We start from the raw sequence: 12,471 nt of genomic DNA, 5'->3' as shown, positions 1-12,471 counted from the left end.
CCCGCCCCCTTTCCCTCCCCGCAGAGTGCCTAGGAATGCAGCTGTCCAGGCACAGGAAGCCAGGATATCTTTCTTGGCCGTGTCCTCCACTCCCATCAGGTCGTCCTTTTCCGCCACCTCCTCGTACTGCAGGACAGACAGGCAGATGGGGGGTCAGTGTGGGGCCCCAGCCCCTCCCCCCAACAGTGATGGACAGACAGGGGTCAGGGTGGGGTTCCCAGTCCCTCCTCCCAGTACTGCAGGACAGAAGAGGGGGAGGTTAGCATGGGGTCCCCCATCCCCACCCCGTCATTCACACAGTGGGGAATCAGAGCACGCTGTGTTGGAATCCCCACCCCCACACGCCTGCCCCATGAGGCTCTGTACACCCCCCCCGAGGGCTGCCCCACTCTCCCAGGCTCCCCTCACCTGGATCTTCATGAGGCGGCTGGTGTAGGATTTGAAGTAGGACAGGTAGATCTTGCTCATGGTCTCCACATACTGCTCCCGCAGCTCCTGTGCCACCGACCGCTCGTTCCCAAGCAGGAACTGGTAGAAGAACCTGCCAAGGTACGTCAGTCTGGGGAACTGCCCGCCACTGGTGCAAGGCATTCTGGGAGAGCTCCATAGCCCCTGCTGCCCGCTGGCTAACTTGTAGTGAAGCAGGGAATTCTGGGAGATCTCCATACACTCCCATCCACACTCCAATGGCTGACATGTACTGGAGCAGTGCATTCTGGGGAATCCCCATTAACCTCCACCCCATACCTGACCTGTACTGGGGCAGGGCATTCTGGGGGATTCTTATTTACCCCCCACCCCATGGCTGACCTCTACTGGAGCAGGACATTCTGGGGGATTCTCGTTTACTTCCCACCCCATGGCTGACCTGTACTTGAGCAGGGCATTCTGGGGGATCTGGTAGTTGGTCATCGGTTTGCGGAACGAGTAGATTTTCTGTAGAACGAACTCCCGGATCTTGGTCACAGCCTGCAAAGGGTTGAGGGGGAGAGGATCACGGACCACAGGGCAGGCTGAGCCCACGCGGACACCCTTCCCTTCCCCCCAGCGCCTCCCCACTCCCTCAGCTCCACACCCACCACACCTCCATCCCGCAACACCCGTGTGACCAGCAGGGCCACCCCATGTGCAGAGATCCCCCGGGAGGGGCTGACGCAGCCTGACCAGTGACCCCTGACCGCTGGGGCCTGGGGGAGATGGAGCGCAGCTGGCCCGGCTCTGGGGGACGGGCCGAGTTTGGTCACGCAGGGTGGGGCTCACCTTGACCTTCAGCCGGTCCAGCACGTTGTGCACGTCGGTGCAGGCCATGGTCTCGCGGAAGGCCTGCTCCTTCACATAGTTCATCTTGTTGTTCAGCTCGTGCAGCTGCTCCAAGAAGTCCTGCTCAGTCACCGGGGCCTCCAGGATGGTGCTGGAGGCGCGGGGGCAGTGACAAAGGCGTCCCAGGGTCACACCTCACAGCCTGCACATCCAGCCCAGAGGTGGTGGCCAGCACCCCAAACTCCCCTACCCACCAACACCTACACCCTCATCTTCCTGCAGCCTGTCCACGCACAGTGCCTTCCCCACACCTCCCACCCCCCTGCCTGGCAGCAGGCCCTCAGCTCAGCCCCCCCACCCTCCCAACCATGGCAGCCAGCCCCCAGCCTGTCCCACCCGGTGCCCTCCCCACACCTCCCATCCCCCTGCCTGGCAGCCAGCCCTCAGCCCAGTCCCCCACCTGATCATGGCAGACGGCCCCCAGCTCAGCCCCTGACCTGACCGCGGTGGCTGGCCCCCAGCCCAGCTCCCCACCTTATCATGGCAGACGGCCCCCAGCTCAGCCCCCGACCTGACCACGGTGGCTGGCCCCCAGCCCAGCTCCCCACCTGATCATGGCAGCTGGCACCACGAGCTCGTCCACCAGCTGGCTGAGCTGGCTACGCACAGCCTGGCGGTTCTTGAGCCGCAGGTTCATGGCCACCGACTGCTCCTGCAGCGTCTGGATCTCGCAGCTGATGCTGCTCAGGTCACACTGGAAGGAACTCAGCATCTGCTCCATGCGCTGGGTGGGCGGGCGGACCAGTCAGAGACATGAACTGCAGACAGTGCTCTGGGAAGTGGGGGGTGGGACTGTGGAGAGTTTGGGGGCATCAGGAGGTTGGGGTGGGCTATGGGGTTCCAGGTCTCACCTTCAGAATAGTAACTCAGGCAGTGACTTAAGGGTGGGGGGCTGGAGGGGTGGGGGTCCCACAGGGTTCAGAGGCTCACCTCCAGGATGGCGTCACAGGCGGTGATCTGGTTGTGCAGGGAGGTGATGTTCTTGCTCTCCTTGATGTCTGCAGGGCGGGCAGGCAGCTAAGGAAATGGGCATGGGGGGCCCAGCCAGCCAGACAGTGGGGGTAATGCTTGTGAGAGGCCCTGGGGAAGGGCCACTTTCCTCTTTCTCCTGGGGAGGGGTTTGGCCCTTGACACCCCCTTTGCCATGGCGCCTGCGGGCACCGCGTTGGGGACCTCTGCCCCAGGGTATGAAGCAGTACAGCCAGGGTGCAAGGACCTCCCCCCGACACTGAGACCTCCCCTCATCTGCCCCCACCCACACTGTGTGGGCTGTAGGGGGACTCCAGGAGGCAGGATACAGTCCCTGATGGAGGCGTGCTCAATGTGCTGCAGCTCCAGTTCCACCTGCTTGGAGTACTGCCGCAGATCGACACCCTGGGGAGAGAGGGGAGTCAACTGGGAAGGAGGGGGGGCTCAGCTGGGCCCCTGCCCCAGGAGAGGGAGGAGGGGGGCAACTTACTGTCTTCAGTGCCTCCTGAACCAGAGAGTCCTCCAGGTTGGCTTGGATGTGAACTAGGGTAGGGGAGACTGGGTCAGTTCCCATAACAGTGGACCCCCAAACCCACCTCCTTACAGTACCCCCCCCACCTCCCTGCATTCCCCCCATGCCACAGTGCTCCCCCACCTCCCTACATGCATCCAAACTGCTCCTGGCCTCCCCCACCTCATGGCCTTCCCCCATTTTCCCAGATTGCTGTCTGCCCCCCACTGGTTGCTGTGCAGGGGCAAGCCCCCCTTACTGTCCACTTCATCCAGAATGAACTCATCTGAGGTGAGGTCCAGGTCCCCCAAGTTCAGCTGCAGCGACTGCTCCTCTCCACGGCCCTAGGGAGTGCAGGTCAAGCTGTTACGGGGGGGGTTGTGGGGGAGCAATGAGCTCCAGTAGGCTCTGGGGAAGGGGTCTTGGAGATACACCCAGAGACCAGGCTAGGCAGGTTGGAGGCTGGGGGGTTTAAGTGCCATAGAGGTTCAGGGAATAGAGCTCAGGGTTACAGGGGGATGGGCTAAGAACAGAGGGACAAGTGGGGGTCAAGGAGGGAGCACAGACCGTAGTGCTCACTGCAGAGATCAAAGACTACAGGGACATGGAATAGGAGTTGGAAGGTGTGGGGCACAAACAGGGGCCAGTGGGGTTCTATCACCCATGAAACAGGAGGTCCCAGGGTCATGGGGGACACTGTGGGGTCAAAGATGACAGCTGAGAGTGGATTCAGGGGATATGTAGCAAGGGTGGATGGATGGGGATAGGAGAATCTAAGATTATGGGAGGGTGGACAGGGCATCGCAGGGAGTGAAAGATCATGGTTAACACGTGGAGACAGAGGATACATAGCACTGGTGAGGGTCAGCACCTCAGTTCCCGGTAAGCTGCGCAGCCACACAGCAGCCTATTTAGCGCTGTGCAGGCTCTCAGGGAAACCACACGAGGATCTACTGAGGCTCGGGTGTCCCTCCCCTGGCCTCAACTCTACCGCAGCTCGGACCTGCTGGGGCCAGGGCAACTATTCTGCAGCCCCAACCCCAGAGCTGCCATGGCGGGGAGAGGTGCCTCTCCCCCACCAGCCCAGGTGCTGCTGCATAGAGAGAGAGAGCTGGGGGGAGTCCTCTCTCCCCACTGTAGCCCTAGGGCAGCCTGCACCCCAAAACCCTCATCTCCAGCTCCACACCACAGCCCACGCCCCCAGCCAGAGCCCTAACCCCCTCCACACCCCAAACCTCTGCCTCAGCCCTGAGCCCCTCATCCCCGGACCCATACCACAGCCCACACCCCCCAGCCAGAGCCCTCTTTCCCCCACACCCTAACCCTCTGCCTCAGCCCTGAGCCCCTCCTACACTCCGAACCCCTTGGCCCCACCCCCACCACATGAATTTTGTTATGTGCACCAATATGAAGGTGATGTGTCACATGTCACCTCCATACTGGGGCAAAAAACAAAATTAATTCCACACATGGATAGGAAAATTGAAAGACCCATGGTCAGTGCGCAGCGAGGGTCGCTAATGTCACACGGTGTTCGAGACGGAGGCCTGGCCACCAGGTGCGGCAGCCCCACGCGCCAGGCCAGCAACCCCATGCGCCGGCTGAGACACAGGACAGACGCCACTGGGTCCGGACGGGAGGGGCAACGTGGGGCCCCTAGCAGCTGAGTCGGGGGTGGGGGTGCGCAGAGAGAGGGAACAGAGCAGGGGAGGGGCAGAGGTCAGGGGACCAGAGGAGGGGGTTCAGGGGTCACAAGGATATGGGGTCACATGAACAGGCATGGGGTGACAGAGTGGGATGGGGTCATGTTGGGGTCAGAGGTCAGGGTGATGCAGCGAGGACCTGGGGTCACTGGGGTCAGGGTCAAAGGTCGCTGAACTTTCAGACTCCCACATTTCACACAACACTTAACAGGGTCACATGCAAATCCTGCCCAGACCCAGAACCGCCCCACAGCACGCTGGGGGTGGGGGGCAGATGACAAGTGGGGACAATTTGGACACCAGGGGGCGGTTCCCCACTACGGGCCTATCTTGAGGGGCCGGAAGCGGGGTGCCTGGGGACCGGAAGTTGGGCTGGGGGACCCTCACCATGCCCTCCTCTTCTTCTATCTCAGTCACCCGCAGCCCCAGCTCCTCATCGGGCCTCAGCGCCGCCATCATCCCCGCCCCGCTCCTTCTTTCGCTCCCACAACATCCGGGCCTCCAAGGACTCATTTCCGGTCGTATGCCTTAAAAAAACTACAACTCCCATGATGCACCGAGTGAGCAGGTCTACCGGAAATGAGGTAACAAAGCCCCTCCTTCAGGGAACGGGAGCGGTGACGGCATGAACATGCCCCCCGAGTCGAAGGGGGTCAGTCCCTATTAAACAGGGGGGATCTAATCCCATAGGAACCTTCTGTCATGGGGCAGGTTTCATACCCGGACCTCACATATTGGTGCCCAACCCGGTGGCCGTGTCCCTAGTGGAACTCTGCGGGAGGATGACCCGAAAGACTGGGGGGAGAACCGGAAGTCTGTCGGTTCTGCCGGAAGGTGAACTGCCCTGACCGGAAACGTATCCGCCTGTAGGGGGAGTGTCTATAAGAGGCCTCGCGTCACTTCCTCTCTCTCTTCCGGACGGGGTGAGACTAGAGTGCGGAGTAGGCGCCATGGTGAGAGGCGGGGGGAATCTGGGGTCATCCGCCCCGGGGAAAGGGGCAGCGGGGCCGACGGGGGCTTGTCCCAGAGGGCGGAGCCGGGGCTTCCTGGGGCGCCCCCCATTTCCCGCCGGGGGCTCCCCGGGGAGCCGATAGGGGGCAGGAAGGGGCGGGGGGGAATCGGGGTCCATCCGCCCCGCAGCAGGGGGCAGCGGGGCCCGCCCGCGCTCCCTGGGACGGAGAGCAGCGGGGCTTTGCGGGGCGGTCCCCCTGTGTGGGGAGAGGCGTGGGGGGTTACAGGGGGACTGGCCCGGGGCCGAGGGGGGGAGGCTGGGACGTGCTGGCTGCGAGGAGGGGGCTGGCTGCGGGGAAGACGGGGGGCTGGCTGCTAGGCAGGAGTTGGGGGCTCCAGGGGACTGGCCCTGGAGGCAAGGCTGGCAGAGACTGTGAGGGGACGCGTGCCACTGTATATAACAATCAAGTCTGGGGGGTGCTGCATTGGGGAGGGGAGGGGAGGGGCTGACTCCGGCCTTGTGGGGAGTGTGTCCCCAGCGGGGGGGGCCTTCATAGGGGGGCACTGATGGCGGACAGTTCTGTGCTGACACACATCCTCTGCTCCTTTTTTCCGCAGTCTCTTGTGATCCCTGAGAAATTCCAGCACATCCTGCGAGTGCTCAACACCAACATAGATGGGCGACGGAAAATCGCCTTCGCCATCACCGCCATCAAGGTGAGGGGGACGTGGGGTATCCCCCCTGGTGGGCCATGGCTGTGTATCCCTGTTGTCAGCCCTGGGAATGCTGTACCAGAGCGAGAACATCCCAGTGCCTCTGTGTGCATCCATGGGCGCCCTCCCTGGGGAGATGGGGTTCTGCTGGGGGGGGGCCCCGTCTAAGACTTGGCGATCAAGGCTGACCCTGTGTAGCGGGGCGGGCAGGCAGGCGGAGGGAGAGGTGCTGCACAGCTGGGATGGGATGGAGAAAGGGGTCAGGCTCCCAAAGGTTCTCACGCCATGCAGTTAGCCAGGGGAACTCCCTGTCACAAGGTCTCACTGAGCAGGGTGCAGGTGTAACCCAAACACCTCCGGGTGTAGGGTCTGTCCCATTTAGTAGCACTGACACCACTCAGAGACGGATTAACGATCCGGGCTAATGGCTAGGTGGCTTTTACACCTCATGCAGTAGAGCTCCAGAGGTCCCAGGTTCGATCCCGTGGTCGGTTTGTGTTTCATGGTCAAGGGTGGGGGTGTATGTATACAGAGGCGTGTAAGGGGTGGGGTAAAGCTGGGCTGTACCTTGGGTGTCTCTTGAAGCAGGTTCTTTTGTCCTGGCATGTGAAGGGTCTTGCTCTCAGCATCAGAGACTGAGCTTCCCGGGAACGTTATGGGGTGGAGGGAACTGAGTCCCTGCCCTGGGGCTTTATTAATGTTTCTTCCCCCTTCCAGGGTGTGGGTCGGCGCTATGCCCATGTGGTGCTGAGGAAAGCGGACATTGACCTGACCAAGAGGGCTGGGGAGCTGACAGAGGATGAGGTTGGCAAGGGGGGAGGGCGGAGGTGGTCTCTCTGGGACCATGAGGGGTGGCACTTGTCTCAGATGTGGTGGGGGTCTAAAGGAAGCTGGGGTCTCTGGGATGAAGGTGATATGGCTCTCACTTGGGAACCTGGGTGGGGGGCTGTGCGGTGAAGGGGGCTGAGGCTTGGGGTGTATCTAGGAGCCAGGTGAGGGGCGTTGGGTGGGGGTGGATTTCTCGGGGTATCTAGGTGGAGGTTGTGATCAAGTGACTGGGAATGTCTCGGAGGGAGGATGTCTGGGGTGAAGGAGGGAGATCTCTCTGGGGTGAGGGGAGCCCCCTGCCTAATCCCACCTCTGTGCCCCCCACAGGTGGAGCGTGTCATCACTATCATGCAGAACCCCCGACAGTACAAGATCCCCGACTGGTTCCTCAACAGGCAGAAGGACGTCAAAGACGGCAAATACAGCCAGGTGAGAGGGGGGTGCAGAGCCCATTGCTTGGTGTGTCTTTTTGGGGGGGGCTCTGATGTTCAGAGCAGTGGGGCTGGGCTCGTTCCTCCCTTCACTGCAGGGGCTGCTCTGGGGTCCCGTAGGCAGCAGGGGGCTTTGTCACCCCAGTGCATTGTGGGGGCACCAGCCCATTGGCCGTCACTGCAGAGTTAACAGGAATCCTGTCCTAGCAAGCACGCCCTCAGCGCTCAAGAGGGGCAGATCAGGGGCTTCTGGCTCCATGACTCCTGCTGTGAGGGTGAGGGGAGATGCCATGGAATTGAAAGAAAAGTTCAAGACCTGCTACAAAGAGAGACTTTTTCATATGTGCCCTCTGCTTAGCCTGTGGAACTCACTGCCACAGGATCCACAGTTTCTGTGACTCAGACTATCCAGGGCTGGGCCAGTTCATGCTGACAATGGGCAAGGATATCAAACCTCGCGCTGCAGGGCCTGAGACAATCTCTGACAATCACAGATCAGGAAGAGCCTTGAGGTGCGGCAGATTGTCCCACAGCTGCTCCTGTGGGGCTCTGCCCCAGCTAGCGCTGACCCCTGTTGCAGAGGGAAGCTGGGCTGCGGGTCTCTGAGCCAGTCCAGCTGTGCCTGACCCCCCCCCCCCCCCCCTGGTCTGTCTCCTCAGGTTCTGGCCAATGGGCTGGACAACAAACTGCGTGAGGACCTGGAGCGGCTAAAGAAAATCCGGGCGCATCGGGGCCTGCGCCACTTCTGGGGGTACGAGAGGAGCAAGAACAGTGGGGGTGGGAAGGGTGAATGGGAGGGGGCCTTTTCCTACTCCCTGGGAGATGGTTTGGGGTCCCCTTCATCCTTTGCTGTGCAGTGGGGATGGGTGGCTGAAGATAAAGGGGGTCATTGGGCGGGATAAGGGGAGGGGGACCTGGGCGCAGAGCCTTTGCATGTGAATGTAGCAGGGAATTATGGGACAATGCAGAGCTGGGGGTGTAGGGCCATAGGAGTTGGCTGAGGGGTGGATTCAGAATTTGGAGGGGTGGGGGGGCAGGTCTGGAACCTAGGAGCAGCAGCAGGGCGGGCCGGGATCTGGTCCCATCTCACTCCCCTCTCTCCCCCAGGCTGCGCGTGCGGGGCCAGCACACCAAGACGACCGGGCGCCGGGGCAGAACCGTCGGTGTCTCCAAGAAGAAGTAGTGTCTGCCCTGTGTCTGCAATAAAGTGCTGTTCTCAGAGCTGCCTCTTCACTGTGTGGGGAGGGCGATCTTTGTGAATAGGGATTGACCCCCAACAGGGAGAGATTAGGGGGTTGTCATCACCTTAGGGGGAGGGCGATGGGGAGGAGTAAAGCTGGGCATAGGGCCCAGCTGGGCCAGCATCATTCTGGCCTGGGCCCCAAAGATTCTGGAGGGGGTTGATGTGCGGCTGGGTCTCAGGGGGCCCTTTCCCCCATGAGCTGGGTAAGGGTGGTCAGTGCAGGCCCTAGCGGTGTTGAGGCAGGAGTGTGGGGTTCCATTCTGTATCCTGCACTACCCCCAATTGGGGGTGGGGTACAGGAGGCTTCTTCATGGCCTGTGCGCAGTTCTTCGGACCCTGTACCTTGCCCTACCTATAGCTGTGCCCTCTGAGGGATCCCTGCATAGCCAGCTCTCATGCCCCACATCAGGCAGCTGCACCTCACCAATGGGTGGTGAGTCTCTGCATCCAAATTAGGGGAGTGGGAAATAATGGATATGGCTGTTCACTGATTTAGCAGGAGCCATGGTGCTTGGTAAGCTGGCCCCAGAGAAAGTGTTTTAATGAAGCTAAATCCCAGTGCAAACAGCCAGAAACAATAGCAGAGGCCATGGGGGACGGTCTGGGAAGAGGAGGCTCTGAAAAAGTTGTGGGGGTCATGGTGAATAAACATTGGCATGTGGGCTGCCTGTGGGATCCTGGGCTGCAGAAAGGGGAGTTGTGAACAGGTTATTTTCCCTCCGGAGGGGGCCCTGGCACAGCCGCTGCTGGAATCAGGTGTCCCGTTCTGCCACCCATGGTTCCAGGAGGCTGTTGATAAGCTGGAGAAGTCCGAGAAGAGCTGTGAGAAGGAAGAGAGGAATGAAGAGGCCATCCAGCGCCGGGAGGCCAGGCTGTGGGGCTAACAATGAACGGGTGACAGCCTCTGCTGGTATCTACCTGCCAATCGAACATCTGGCAACAGGATTCACCGGCTGGTGCTGGAGTTACAAGAACTCACTGACATAAGGCATCAATCTTTAATGCTGAGAGTAATTAAACCAATTTCCACAGGTGGGTGGGGGTGGATCCTTGGACACGGTTGGGTTTTAAATGAGGATTGGGTGCTTCTCTAAAACGAATTCTGCATTAGGGATTATGGTGGGGCTGGGCGCTGACCTGGGATTGGACTAGATGGGCACAAATGTCCCTTTTGGCCTTGGAATCTGAAACCCCCTGCCCCTCCCCAGAGGTGGCTGCATGTCTGTGCCCCGTAGCATGACCCTGGTGAGGTCCCTCTGTCACGTGGGCTGTGGTTATTTCACTGGCTTCTCAGTTATGGGATGGTCTAGGCCTGTGCCCTCATCCAAGATGGCCGCCGCTTGACTTTGGTCAGTCCCCCATCTGGGCGCCGTCGAGTTGCCCTCATCCGTGATGTCACCTGTACGGCTTTACTACGGAGCCGGTTGTCGCCACGTTGATTGGCCGCGGGCTCAGTCGCCTCGCTCCCTGATTGGGTGCGGCGGCCGGGACCGGAAGAGCCTGGCCCGCAGCTGGAGGCTACACGTGGTTCCAGGCGCTGAGGATGGAGGCGGTAGCTGGGAGCGGGGCGTATGGGGGGTCAGCCGGGGGAGGGAAGAAGGTGAGTGCCGGGGCAGTGAGCCCCCTGCTCTCGGGGGCTGTTCTCATGCTGTGTCCGTGGGGCAGGGATTTCCCCCCGTGTCTGTGGGTAGAGATTCCCCGTGGGGGGAGGCAGTTCTCTCCCTGTGTCTGTGGGGCAGGGATTCCCTGTGGGGGGAAGCAGTTCTCACCCTGTGTCTGTGGGGCAGGGATTCCCCGTGGGGAGAGGCAGTTCTCTCCCTGTGTCTGTGGGGCAGGGATTCCCTGTGGGGGGAGGCAGTTCTCACCCTGTATCTGTGGGGCAGGGATTCCCCGTGGGGGGGGGGGCAGTTCTCACCCTGTGTCTGTGGGGCGGGGATTCCCCGTGGGGGGAGGCAGTTCTCACCCTGTGTCTGTGGGGCGGGGATTCCCCGTGGGTGGGGGCAGTTCCCACCTTGTGTCTGTGGGGCGGGGATTCCCCCCGGGGGGCAGGGGTTACCCCGTGTCGTGAGCAGGGAGGGGGCAGATCACTAACACAAGCCGGGGGTGAGCACCCAATTACAGGGTTTGGGGGTGTTTATTGCCCCCACCCATGTCCGTGAGGCGACGGGGTCTCTACGGCTCCTCTAGTAATCTGGGGTCACGGGGGAGGGGCTGGCTATATCTGTGGGGTGTCCTGTGAGGAGTGATCTGGGGGGCAGGGCTGGCCCTCTTCCAGGGGCTACAGCAGGAACAGCTCCATCCCCGCAGAGGGGCAAGTCTTTCTCTGGTCGGGGAGGGGGGCTGGAGGTCAGTTCCCCCCCCCCCTCCCATGATAATGTAGTGTGGCTAGTGGTTCTGCCCCTCGTGGTGGGGGCTGCTCCCCATCAGGCCAGTGGGAGTGCCTGGCTATTCTGCCCTGTGGGGCAGGTATCTCCCCACAAGTTGGGGGACAGTTTTAGTCTGTGTCCTCTGCCCCCCACCCCCAGCAGGGGGAACTGACTCCCCCCATGTCTCACCCCCTCACCAATACCCCCAGCTCACGAGGTGGGGAGAACTGATTCACCTCCATGATTCATCACCCCTTTCTCTTCCCCTGCCCCCCGAAGAAGAAGATGACGAAGAAGCTGCAGCGCTACTGGGACGGGGCCCCCCCGCCAGACACCCCCGCAGATGCCCCCTCCAAGGCCAAGAGGCGCCGCAATGAGAAGACTAGGCCACGGGCTGGGGCAGAGGGGAGCCTGCAGGCCAGGAAGGTGCTGCAGGTGTCAGAGGCCACAGGCCAGATCTCTGGGGTAAGGTTGGGAACGCTGGGGGGCTGGCCATGGGGGGAGGAGGGACGGCTGAGGTGGGAGGACGAGGGTCAGGGGATTGCACGGCAAAGGGGAGTACTGCTGGGGCTCTTGGTGGGGATGGGGGCCTGTAGCAGACCCCCCCCACATTCTCCATCTGTCTTTCTCTCCCTAGAAGAGGGACCCATTCCCTGGCGCCGCCCCCCTCCCTCACCACAAGGTGAAGAAATTCCAGCGGGGCCAGAAATCGCAGCTGGTGAGTTGAGGGGCGTGGCAGAAATTGAGGGGCAGCTGGGTCCTGGGGGTTGCTGGGCAAGGTCGTCCCGGGGGGGGGCGGTCCCCCATGGTTAATGACCCCCAGTGGTGGGGGTCAGGAGGAACAGGACCACGTGTGGCTCTCACCGCGTCTGTGTGTCTGTCCCTCCACCTCCCAGGCAGGGGCATCCAGCCAGCGGCTCCGGGACCATCTGGCCTTGCTGGAGCAGAAAGTGGAGCTGGCAGTGCAGCAGGCAGCGCGCATGGAGCTGCTGCTGCCCGAGGAGCCAGGGTGAGTGTGTCTTCTTCCCCGCCCCCCACTGCCCCAGTGCCCCCATCATCCCCTCCCTTCGAGCCCCCGCCCGGTGCTGCCGCTTGAGCTGGGGCTAAGAGCTGGTTCTCCCCCCACCCAATGGGATAGGTGACCGCCCCGCCCAACTCCACACACACGCCCCCAATCCTGGCCGTCTCCCCTCCCCCACCAGTGTCGGGTCCATTCCTGGCTCTTACCCCCATCCACCCCCCACAGGTTCCTGGAGGGGGACCCCGGTGAGGACACCTGCACCATCGCCCAGGCTGACATCGCCGAGGCCGCCGACATCACTAGCGCCACCAAGGTCAGAGACGCCCCCACGCACCAGGGGTGTGTGTGTTGTGAGGTGGGGGGAATGGCAGGGGGAAGGGTCATCCCTAGGATATGGGGGGGGGGGTCAGGGGG

At 61.8% G+C, this 12,471-nt stretch overlaps 3 protein-coding genes and 1 long non-coding RNA gene across 4 annotated transcripts in view; 2 read left to right on the top strand and 2 right to left on the bottom strand.

The window, feature by feature from the left end:
• VPS52 (VPS52 subunit of GARP complex) overlaps positions 1-5,023 on the bottom strand; it is an 11,197-nt gene extending 6,174 nt beyond the window's left edge. Inside the window, exons 1-10 of the mRNA XM_032788407.2 lie at positions 4,891-5,023; positions 3,060-3,144; positions 2,780-2,832; positions 2,619-2,694; positions 2,251-2,318; positions 1,869-2,044; positions 1,261-1,411; positions 869-969; positions 409-541; positions 6-126 (exon numbers count right to left, since the gene is read on the bottom strand). Of these exons, the coding sequence (XP_032644298.1) occupies positions 6-126; positions 409-541; positions 869-969; positions 1,261-1,411; positions 1,869-2,044; positions 2,251-2,318; positions 2,619-2,694; positions 2,780-2,832; positions 3,060-3,144; positions 4,891-5,016 (1,090 nt within the window). The 5' untranslated portion in view covers positions 5,017-5,023. The remainder of the gene's footprint in view (positions 1-5; positions 127-408; positions 542-868; positions 970-1,260; positions 1,412-1,868; positions 2,045-2,250; positions 2,319-2,618; positions 2,695-2,779; positions 2,833-3,059; positions 3,145-4,890) is intronic.
• Positions 1-12,471, bottom strand: part of LOC116829522 (uncharacterized) — a 91,580-nt gene that overhangs the window by 34,127 nt on the left and 44,982 nt on the right. The window lies entirely within an intron of this gene.
• RPS18 (ribosomal protein S18) lies at positions 5,348-8,646 on the top strand. Its single transcript, XM_032788399.2, has 6 exons — positions 5,348-5,456; positions 6,073-6,171; positions 6,886-6,972; positions 7,324-7,425; positions 8,087-8,178; positions 8,535-8,646. Exons 1-6 carry the CDS (start codon positions 5,454-5,456, stop codon positions 8,608-8,610), a joined length of 459 nt encoding a protein of 152 aa, XP_032644290.1. The 5' UTR covers positions 5,348-5,453; the 3' UTR covers positions 8,611-8,646.
• Positions 10,128-12,447, top strand: LOC116829529 (WD repeat-containing protein 46-like). The gene is made up of 6 exons (XM_032788406.2): positions 10,128-10,270; positions 11,316-11,501; positions 11,674-11,754; positions 11,933-12,045; positions 12,283-12,370; positions 12,436-12,447. Exons 1-6 carry the CDS (start codon positions 10,214-10,216, stop codon positions 12,445-12,447), a joined length of 537 nt encoding a protein of 178 aa, XP_032644297.1. The 5' UTR covers positions 10,128-10,213.

The sequence above is a fragment of the Chelonoidis abingdonii genome, chromosome 12 (genome assembly GCF_003597395.2).
Source record: "Chelonoidis abingdonii isolate Lonesome George chromosome 12, CheloAbing_2.0, whole genome shotgun sequence".
Taxonomy (NCBI): Eukaryota; Metazoa; Chordata; order Testudines; family Testudinidae; genus Chelonoidis; species Chelonoidis abingdonii.
This window is presented reverse-complemented; position numbering and strand designations above follow the sequence as displayed.